The 11,760-nt window shown below is 32.9% G+C and overlaps 1 protein-coding gene across 1 annotated transcript in view; it reads right to left on the bottom strand.

Moving 5' to 3' along the window:
• Positions 1–275: 275 nt before the first annotated feature.
• The window catches only part of LOC124354283 (dipeptidase 1-like), a 132,723-nt gene continuing 121,238 nt past the window's right edge, over positions 276–11,760 (bottom strand). The window contains exons 9-13 of the mRNA XM_046804621.1: positions 10,409–10,585; positions 6,716–6,800; positions 3,591–3,666; positions 3,242–3,380; positions 276–786 (exon numbers count right to left, since the gene is read on the bottom strand). Of these exons, the coding sequence (XP_046660577.1) occupies positions 697–786; positions 3,242–3,380; positions 3,591–3,666; positions 6,716–6,800; positions 10,409–10,585 (567 nt within the window). The 3' untranslated portion in view covers positions 276–696. The remainder of the gene's footprint in view (positions 787–3,241; positions 3,381–3,590; positions 3,667–6,715; positions 6,801–10,408; positions 10,586–11,760) is intronic.

Below are 11,760 nucleotides of genomic sequence, written 5' to 3'. Positions count from 1 at the left end.
TATAGTATAAATAATACTAAGGTGGGACCCCCATTGTAACATTGTAACAATTGTATTTGTAACATTGAGTCTAGCATTGTAACAAATAGGGTATAAAACCATTTCGACCCCCACAATAATTGTGTCTACAATTGTCTGGTAAAGTGCGAAACGAAAAATTTAATTCACAGCTGTGAGAGTACAAGGTATAGATAAAGGTAAAGTAATGGCGTAAACTGGCAAAGTAATGGCGACGTATGGCGTAACTCATGTTCTAATGTTCAGTGCTCAATGTTCTAAACGCCAAAAAGTGACATACAAAATATGGATAGTATTAATATTTAATAAAGTTTGGTCGGTAAATGTTTAATCATTGAATAATTTTGCCATCTTCATTTATAGATATAATTTCTTTAACCATCCCGAGTACTTATACAATACAGAGTTGCACATTGAGAAACATTTTTTATGTTTTTGGTGTAAAAAACAGTATTCATGATAATTCATGGTGAGACTAAAATTAAATACTACCAAGAAATAGTATGAAACATTATTTTTTGTGATATCACTGTATTATACAACAGTTCACCAACAAATCCAAGAAACCAAGTGACAAAGCTTTCACGGATGAGGGCGTAAAGTAGTGATAAGCACGATAGTCCACCAACAGCGAGGCCTTGTGGCTGGTCCTGAAAGCTTTCAGCGGTACTCTTCAGATCACGATTCTGGGGCACATTCTGTAGGTGGCCTCTGCAGCAGAAGTTCCTCGGCAACCGCCGGACCCTCAGGGCTCCAGGAGTCCCTCACCTGAGACAGACGTAAGGTAGATTTGGGTTAAATATAATAATGCTTAAATATCGACAAAAACAAAAATAAATGTACGTATTATAAAAGCTTCAGTGAAATTTGTATAATGGCATCACTAAAATTGGACATTACAGTTGTTGCAAACCCTAAATAATTTTAATATTGATACATTTAATTGATAAGAGCTCTTATAAATTACAGAACATTTTTATACTTTAATACTTTAGAGAACTCTATTCAAATTGCGTTTTTTATTTTGGAATTATTATTACATAAAAAATCCTCAAGTCAGTAGTAGCGTCGAATTTGCATCTAGACGGTTATGTCTGGAGAATGGTGGTGATTGATATAAATTCCACAATTATTATGTTTTATCGCTTTTAAAATACTGATGAGTCGCTTCATGTAACCTCATGTAAGTCAGGCTTGTATAAAGCTATAAGGATGGATTATTTTTATTTTAAGGAATTTATATTCGATAGGCTGTTGGTACTAAATTGTAGCATCTAAGTCAGAGAATATTGTTTATTTTACAATCGGAATATCTAACGAAGAAAAGTACATCCACCTTGTTTACATTTGGTGAGGATATGTAAACAATTTAATTGAAGAAGAATCTTCCTTCTTTATTATAGTTATAAAAGAACTTTTTCTGGGCGTAGAGGCGTATTCAATTAAGAATATTAATTGACGTGACGATAAAAAATCAGTACAACCCCTCTTTACTAAAACACAATTTGTGAAACCAAAGAGAATGAAGTTTAATTCAGCAAAGTGCTGCAATTTAATCGCATGACCGCTTGGAAAGCTAAGGCCACCCACATGTAATGCCTCTGTACCTTCGGTGTTGATGTGTTTATTAGATTGTTCTACATCTAGAAATTTACGATAGTCTTGAAAGTAATAGTAATTGGGTTAAATTTTACATTTTCCAAGATGATAAAATAAACGTTCATTGAAATTCTAGGAACATTCCTAAATATGGCACTTTTAGTTAATATTGAATTGATCTTAACACTAAACTCAGTTTTTCATCAAAACTTAATATTTTATGTTAAAATTACCTGGAAGGCTTTTTATTAAACAGCAGCCTTTTATAACTATTGAGTGAGCTTTAGTGAAGCCTATTACTCGAGTGGCTGGAATAATTTCATTTATGTCCGTCTGTTCGCATATCTTGAAAACGAAGTGATCACTAGACTTGGAAATTTACAAAAAGGCTTCATTTATATATGAGAGACTGAGTTCAGTGATGGTTCATGTTGCTCAATGGGATTTTGTTGAGTAAATATTTTTACATTTGGTCATATGGGTAACTATGATGGCAACAATAAAAAATCACTATGCATAAATAATAAAAATAAAACTGAGTAGAAGATGATGAGGTTGGAAAGTTAGGATGGGTTTATTCATATAGTAGAACTAAAAATAATATAATCGGAAATCAATGTAAAAGTCTGTGAATGTAGCATGTGGCAAGATATTCTGAGAGATTTTAAGAATGAAATGAGTTGTAGATTTAAAACTTTCATGCAACCTTAGTGGATCCTGCTACGCAACACGTTGCGTGGCGTACTCTACCTTGTAATAATAATAATAATAACACGTAATGATAATAAACTGTAAAGATAAATGTCATTAAATAATAAAAAAGATCAAATCAAATCAAATCAAATCATTTATATTTTGCCAGAACATTACAAAAATGTATAGCAATAGTCATTTTTCTATAATTTGGACCAATCACTCCACATTGAGACCAGTCAAACATACAGAAATTCAGTCGCCCCACATTCACTCTTGCCAATTTTCCCATTTTCCAACGCTGGTTGTCAGTGTTCCAATTGTGCGGTCACCCAGTCGAATGCCATAAACTCGTCAGCACTATAAAATGCTTGAGACGCTAAAAAGCGTTTTAAACGAGCTTTTAATGCCTTGGGCGTTGGGGCGTTTTTGATTGAATTTGGCAACTTGTTGAGAAAACGAACTCCTGCCTGCGAAGGCAAGTGTTCGTAAACCCCCGTCCTGTGACTTCCAGTTCGGTAGGTATCTCTGCCTCTTGTCCCATACGAATGTATGTCTCGGCCACGTGTCATGGTACATTTAGACATACAAAAAAAGATTGTCTCTAGGATGTAGAGACACGGCAGAGTCAACAGTTGCAGTTTTTTAAAAGCTTCCTTGCATGTTTCTCTGAACCTTAGCTGTGCGATTATGCGAATCGCTTGCTTCTGCAATTTGAATGCCCTGAAAAAATGATTCAATAGAATCAATAGTTACAAGGTAGGAGTAACAACACAGGCTCGGTGATAAACCCTTTAGAGCTTTAGTAATGTATCATAGACCTGTGGTATCCTTTCAGGCTCAAATAATATTTTAGACACTTCATCATTTTCCATTACAATAATCATTTACTCAGCTTAAAATGCCATTTTTAATAATAAAAGAAGCGTACCTGTTCAGCACGTGAAAAAACCCTAAGGAAGTTAAGCCCAGCCAGTTTCTTGATCCTGGTCTCGTTCCATTCTGGATCCTCCAGCAATGCGGCAAACAGGTAAGGGAACTTGGACACATCCTCCAGACCCCTGGGTGTCCTGGAAGGGAACGGTTCTTTATAAAAGAAATCGTAATTGGGACGCACTAAGATAAAGACGATGTTCAACAGTCTGACAAAATAGTTTGAAAGGGTTGTGTCAGACGATAGTTAAAACAGTGACGCTTTCGTCTTACTAAGAAGAGGTAAACGTAAAGTAAAAATGGATTAGATTGCGTCTGTTACATATCTCATTACATATAACACTTACAAGTTGATGCCGTCGTAGCCAGCTCCTATACCGACATGGTCCTCCCCCGCAACCCTCCTGATGTAGTTTATGTGAGCTGAAACATCATTCATTACAAACAAGTATATTAACACGACGTGAATGAAGTAATGAAACATTACCATCTTCAATCAACAGATGTTACACGGTAACTTCCAATAATACTATCTACTTGTATATAAAAAGCAGAGTAAGGAAAATCAGGCCAAAACTCAGTTACAAAACCACGGTATATATTAGTAAAAGCAAAACTGTTAGAGAACAAAAGAATATGTTCAAGAACAAACAATATTAATGAAGAGCATAGCTTCAAATTTAAAAAGCTGGAACCTTAACATGCTTCTACCAATCATGGTGCAATTCCATCTAATCTATGGAGACAGATTATTGGCAGCTTCGGTTTAACATCAGCTATATTAATATGGGTTCCCACATCAAGATATTTAAAGAGCTTAATTAAATGTTTTACGATTTTTCTTGGTGGAGTAAACCGTAAAATAACTTAGTTGGTAGTTATAAACTTTACCACGCAGGCCTAAAATTTAATTAAACATCACCACTTATATTGTTATATTGTGATATTTTTTTGTACAACATGCAATTAATTGGAAACACCGGGGGTCAAAATTCCCGTAAGCTTCAAGGTGGTGATCAACTATGTATGATCATCTGCAGGAAAAGTCAGAGCACTCTCCACTTATTCGCAGACCAAACAATGGTACCAATTTCTGCATGGTCTTTAGTTAGGCCTCTCGAGATGATTGTTTTGCACGCTACGGAATACGACCAATATTAGGATGACTTGTTTTAGGTCAAACCAGTTACAAACAATAGGGGTCTACAGCATTATCAATATTGATGCATACGACTTAACCTTTCCTTGCATATAAAAATATATGAAAAACACTGCATTACCAGTAACACTCGGCCTGTTAAAAGTTAAAAAACTATTGGTTTCCATTACAAAATACAATAATTGGTAACATTACAAATCATATAACGTTAACATGTTTCTATCTGTCAGCTGTGATTCATCCAATTATATTATTTAAACCTGAAACAAATAATATAATACAATATAATGTAATATTATTTTACATTGTTTTTCTTCACGTTCAATTAATTAATTTATGTCCAGGGCCTTATTTATAAATATGATAAATGGTTCATATTACATTTAATTATGAAATTTGGTCTAATTTTGCTGTTTTTTTAACTAAACAAAAAAGTTTTATTTTATACAATTTATAAAAAACTGTGATGGCTTCAAGTGACATTTTACAGCAATACTCCATGCCTGAAGGAAAATTTATATTTGTTCCAAGCTGATAAAACTGATACATAAAGCCGAAGCAGAAGGTGTTGCATGTATCAATTATATACATAAGGCATTTAAAGGGTTAAAAGTGATATATTAGTGAACAATCACTTGTTAAACCAGCTAATATTCAAGAGATTTTTATAGTCCTAACTTTGTGCAGTACCCTCTGAGTGCTAACGTCCAGATGTCCAGACGTTTGAAGAAGTGACGAGAGATACTAAAGTTATCAGACGCGTCGTAACTGTCGAGAAACAAATATTATATACGAAAATCTGGACTTTAATTTCGTATTTAATTTGATTTATTAACTCTTTAGTCAAATTCATTACATCTAGTTCTAATATAGTAAGAAGAAAATATATATTAAACTGATATAGTTATTATATAACTCTTCTTTGTTTTTATTTGGTTCAAATATAGAAGAATTGAGACAAAGTGTGCATCTACTATATCTACCACACCGTACTTGTTACTGTTTGCGGTAATATTTGTTTGTTTAAATAGAAAGTTGTAGGCTAGGATAATTTCCTGTTTCTTAATTTTTAAATAATTTGTTTTAAATATAAGTCGTATTTAGCAATACATGTAGGTAAATAAAATACATAGTATGAACTATAAACATGTAAAAATCCAAACATTAAAAGTGTTATAAAACTGTGTTGTTTATAAAAAATTTATTTTGTAGATGTTTAGTTGTAGTATTCGTTGAAATAAGTAGTTTTATACTCAAGAACGTTTTAAGATATTTCTTAAGGCACACTTGAATATTTTACATTAGGTAGTAAATAAATCATGTATTATAACTTTTTCGTTATTATTTTATCATGTAATATGTAGCATTTAATAGTATATTTGTGGTGATAGAGAGTATAGAGAGTTTTCCTTGAACAACTAATATACGAAAAATGTTTAGTAAAAAAAAAGGAACCTACAGGTGACAATTTAAAATGGTACCTAACGGTCTGAAATGGGTCAGTTATCCCTCCGTTCACTGGAAATTCCTCAGAAAGAGCATGTGAATCTGGCGGGTACCCGACCCGACGGTTTCGCCAATTTTTAATGAACTTGTGCACTGACAACAAAACCCGTAACCAACCGGGATACATCAGTTGGTGTGTACAAGTGAATGTGAGAGATTAAGCTACGCTTTTTATGAAACTTTGTAACTGTGTAAGTTACGGTTCTATTAATTAACAAAAGTTTTAGCGTAAACTAAAAATTTACCAGTGGTATACGTCACTAATTACAGAAGCTCTAAATGTATAAATAAAATTTGTGTATTTTATTGCGAAACTCTTTTTAATTAAAAACATATGATTGGCATCAATAATGTAGTAATTCTAAAATTAACTGTTTCAATACGGTTAACACATTTCTTTTCATTACATATCCACGATTTTATACTAGCATGAACGGATATCTAGTTAAACTCTAAACAAATACAATAATGCATCTATTTATCCGATGAAGCGGCTAATTCCATATGAGCGCTGGATTGTGGTCTATACTTTGCAGATTCTGCACAAATTTCGCTGGTCTCTGCAGAACAGCAGAAACTTAATATTTATATCTCTTACTTGTCCATAAAAATCCATTTAAATATTTTATCACTATTACAATGTGTTATGCTAGTCAATAAAAGGTTAGTAAAGTTAACAAATTTATGTTTACCTAATCCTACAAATTACCTAATCCTTGCAATCCTGTCCTACACATTTGAATATCATTATCTAAATATAGCGAAGTAGCATATGTGGGTATGATAACAGAGTTAAGATGTACCTACCAATTACATCCTGCAGGGTGGACGATTGGTTGCAGGTTATGAACAGCGAGTAGAAGTTCACCATCACGATCCCCCCGTTTAAGGCCTAAAACATTATGAAACATACAGCACTATAAATTCCAAATTTTTACTTATTATATGCTTTAGGATTCACATATTGGTTTTATCAAATATAGCCTGATTTTATTATAAAATATTTGAACGCCACAGGCAGTAAACAAACCGACTACAAGCCTAATCCTACAAATTACCTAATCCTTTTGTAGGATTTTCTACTAAATCCATTAGTAGAAAAAAATACCAAGCGGAAAAAAATTCATTTATTAAATGTTTTGTCACAGTTATTTTTTCACTTACAGGTGGGTGAATAATTCATTTAAGACTCTAGTTTGTTAGACTCAAATTGTTGTAATTTTACTGCATCCGCTTAAAATATATGACATGTGACTGAATTTATATATCTTAAGATTAAACATTTTTCTTCACTTAAATTTCGATCCACTCCTAGATTAGAGCAGATTTCAATCGATTCACTTTATACCATAATTTCTCTTATCGATTGTATTTTAAAATAGTCAAATATTCCTTACAGCTCAGTTAAAATGTAGGTAGCTTTCTCAAGAAGCCGCCGCGTCGTCTCCAAGTGTCAAATTCAAGACGCATTATTAGTTTAGACGTTTTATTCACAACACTGATGGGACAATAACCCTCAAAGTTAGGATTTTAATATATTCTAACATTTTAAAACCTTTTTAAATCCCGTAGTCTTGAAACTTTACAATAAAATACTGTTGTAACTAAAGAAACTTTTTTGTAATTACTAGGATTTGTTATAGTTACAATAATTCCGAAATTGTTTGAAAACATATTTGATGAAACATAATAAAATCTCATAGTTCTGTAAATGTAAACGGCCACCAACTACTTTTAAAAACTTTCAAACAATAATTGGTATTAAATTATGTTTGAGATTACTTTGAATATTCATGAAATGTATCGACTTTGATTTATCTTGTAAAATATTTGCGATACACATACGAAGGAACGCTAATTTTAGACGATTCATCTGTTAAGACTAGCCAACGAACTCACCTAAACTAAATAATATTATTGTATCTGTAAAAGTTTTAGCCTTTATCTATTAGCGTATCTCCTATAATTATCGTGTTCATAGTTCACGCAATATTTTATACTAATTAAAACTTCGTACGCTTATAACTGGAATTCAAACTTTATGGATGATCTAAGAATTCGAAAACAATGTTTTGTGTTATAATGTATAATAAATTATATATACCTTACTTTTTAATACTTGAAATTAGGTCTATTTTGGGAAGTAATTGACTTAAAATTATTGTTCAAACTGTAATGGCCGCCATTTAGAAAATGTTCATTGGTTCAGACTGAATAGCGAACACATTTAAGCTATGCGCACATACCACCTTTTACCTAGTTAAGCCTGTGTAATTTAAATTACGGGTTATCGTTTTCACAAGCTCTCGTTATATTGTAAAAGCCGTAAGCACGGGTAACAGTTTTGTAATTATTGTGGTTTTGGATCTAATAAATAAACCGAAGCCTTATAAGTACTTTTATTTACTCAATACACCCCGTGGCACGTTTAATAATTAAACTTTTTTACCGCTTAATATTTTAATGTCGCCATCACGCAGCAACTACAAAACTGAGGTAAGCTCTTACTATCTTTATAGCTTTAATCTGTACACGGTACTTTCAGTAACCGAGTACATGGCGTAGTCGTATCTCAAACGGTACAGTTACATGTCCCTGTTACTCTTACTGTTAAACAAGTATGACTAATTTGTACCAAAAACGGCAGAAAACGTGTTTAGCACTATTTGTACTTGTACAACACATATTTTGCAGTAGTCTCAAAGTTCTCACAGCAGGGAGTGAGTTGACGAGCGCTGAACGGTTCTGTACTGGGTTAGTTTGTTGTTATTCATTGTCGCTACAAGGCAACACCGCCCTGGGCTGTTTGGCGATTTACACGTTAAAACGAGCAATTTCCGGTTACGGTCGTTTTAAAAACCTGCTCAATTTTTACAACTTTATTTTAATACTATTCCAACTACTAAAATTATATACTAAATTGCAGTACACCTACATGTATCAGGCATAGGCATTTGGTTTAAATCGGATTATAAATTTCCTTGGTGAATTTTCACAGTTGCTATTTTGTTGAAAAACGCCAACAATCGGTATATTTTGTTGTCATCAATATGACAACTGAAGGTTTTTGCCATTAAACAGTTTTATATGTAAAATCGCAGAAGTAAACGAGCTAAACTTTGATATAGCACCCATCATTGAAACTGTATTAGTTAGTTTGTGGTCAACATCCAAACTGGGATATCTACTAGTATATTTTTTATCCAAGAATAAACATCAAGATTTTACTTTAGCCTTGATTTGTGGTACAAACTAAACTATTTAATTGAATATTTTGTTAATGTTAAAATTTAATTTATTTTTAGTTAAGTAAACGTTGTATAAACTGTCTAAATTTGTTGCAGGTGGTAGTGGTTTTATTGTAAACGTTATACACTCTGCAATATCCTTGTCCCCTCTTTCATTAGTTCACAAGTACAATACAGTAACGATTTAGGGCCTAACCCAGACTCCCATACTATAATAGAACTATTTAGAACGCATACGACATGAAACTGTTCACTAGTGTACAGAACACCAATGATAGCCTTATTCTCCAAGACAGAAGTTCTTTCCTGGTGCCAGGAGAACTTGGTGAGCTTAACATATACAAGTGCTTTAGTGCTTCCTTCCAGAGATACTGGACATTAATTGTTAATTATTATGTACTAAATAAAGTGATCCTATAGAATAAAGGTGAAATAAAGGATCTTGGAGTATTATTTCAGTTATCTCTGTCATAGAAACCTAGTTAATTGAATATTTGCCAGGACTAACTTTCGTAGAACATCCTCACATCTTACAAGTCAGTACACTATCAATTTACTCTATTGTGCCTACGTTCCCTCTGACTTAGAATATGCCTCCACTGCGTGGTATCTCCAACCAATCTGCGATATCAGCTCTGCAGCAATTCCAAACTGTCTTCTACGCCTGATAGGAGTCATAATGGGGTATCGTTACATAGAAGTACCTGTGGAGGAGGCTACTATTTGGCGTTAATCTATAGTTCCTGTATAATTGAAGATATAAAATAGTCTGCATCATTTTTTTGTTATAAATTTTATAGTTTTCATTTTTTGAATGCTAGGAATTATTGTTAATATTTTCATTTTATTGCTTTCTCTTACTATTTATTAAATAAAATCTTACTGTCTTTTGGTCACGTATTGTTGATGAAGTTAAGTTATAGTTTAAAGTTATTATAGATATATTATTTATTCACTGTCATCAATAACCAATCTTATCTCAGTTTCTAACTATACGTGATAGTATACTAAAGTATGTACCGTACACATTTTTAAATTATATAATACCGTTGAAGATTTTTTAAACAACTTAAATATTAAAACCCTCCATGGACTGAAACCAAATTCAAATAAACACTGTAATTATTTATTAGTTGGATAACAACCATTAATTTTAACTATCTTGGTCTACTATTTCAAATCATGACTGGCTTCTAATTCGCTATTTATATTTTTCGAGTTCCATAAAAGTCAGTTACGTCAAAAAACTCACCACCAATTTGAGCACGTGATCAGGCACGTTGCGAGTTGAGTTGCACAAATGAAAGGCGGAGGAGTGCGAGAAAATGACAGGAGCTTGTGTAACGTTGAGCGTGTCCTCCATTGTGCGAACTGACGTGTGACTCAGGTCTACCAACATCCCGAGTCTATTCAGTTCTCGTACTACCAACTGTGAAAATATAAATAACAGTTTGATATTAAGCATTTACTCTTTAATGGTAGTACGACATAAATTTATGGTTTTTCTGTGTAAATTTGGCATGCTACAATAGGTTTACAGCACATTCTTGCTCAGATCAATTATTAGTTACCTTGATTAAATAAAACTTACATATAAAGACAGCGTCTTGAATCTGATGCTGTTACAGATTTGACTCTTAGAATCTGGACCTATGTTGGTCCGAAGATATCGAAAAAAACCGACGACGAAGAAACCCAAAACTATCAATTTATATAGTTTCGATATCAGAGACATCTAGAGTACAAAATATAAAATATGGTGTAATCTAGTTGAATTGGAAAACTCATTGTCTCGTCAATTGTGCACCTGATGAGGCAATGAGAATTCCAATTCACCTGAACTAGACTTTGATATCTGATGTCAAAAGAATGTAAATTGTTCGACTTAAGCTTCTTCGTTGTTGACTTTTATCGACCTCATCAGACGAAAGTAGTTCCAGATTCCAGGAGTGAAGTCCGTTACAGCATCAGATTCCAGACGCTGCACTATGAGGAAGGTGAATAAGAGCTAAATTCAACATTCATAGTGCTTGATATTACAACGAAATGCCAACTGATTCTAGTTTTTAGCATAAATAATAACGCATAATCATCTTTATTACTATAACTGTTTACATTTTAAAGCCTCAAAATAGTTTAAGTGTTAGAAATAGATTTATTATCACTAATATACTATAATTATATAATATAAAAATATAAAGGCATCATGATGCGGAATAATTTGATGGAGATTGTAATTTTGTTATCCCTTTAACAAGATTATTCAAGCCCCTAGCAAAAGCTGAGTAACAAAGTTTAATAAAGGCCGTTAAGGTTAAACGAACCCACCGTAAGCGGAGGTCGGTGTAGTATTCATTACTAAAGGGTCACATTTAAGTGCCGTTCCATGTAACAGTACGGAAGTTACAAACAGTAATAGTGTTCAGGTACCCGGAACTTTAAAATACTACCTGGCACGGGTATTAGAAAGTTATCCGTTGCAGATAGTAGAGCGTATTAACCCTATACATTCCAATATTTTAAAAAAATACAGTTAAAATGTGTATTTTTAATGAATGAATATTATAAATTTCGATATGTATAATGAAACTACTACCGAAATAA

Source organism: Homalodisca vitripennis, chromosome 2 (assembly GCF_021130785.1).
Source record: "Homalodisca vitripennis isolate AUS2020 chromosome 2, UT_GWSS_2.1, whole genome shotgun sequence".
Taxonomy (NCBI): domain Eukaryota; kingdom Metazoa; phylum Arthropoda; class Insecta; order Hemiptera; family Cicadellidae; genus Homalodisca; species Homalodisca vitripennis.
This window is presented reverse-complemented; position numbering and strand designations above follow the sequence as displayed.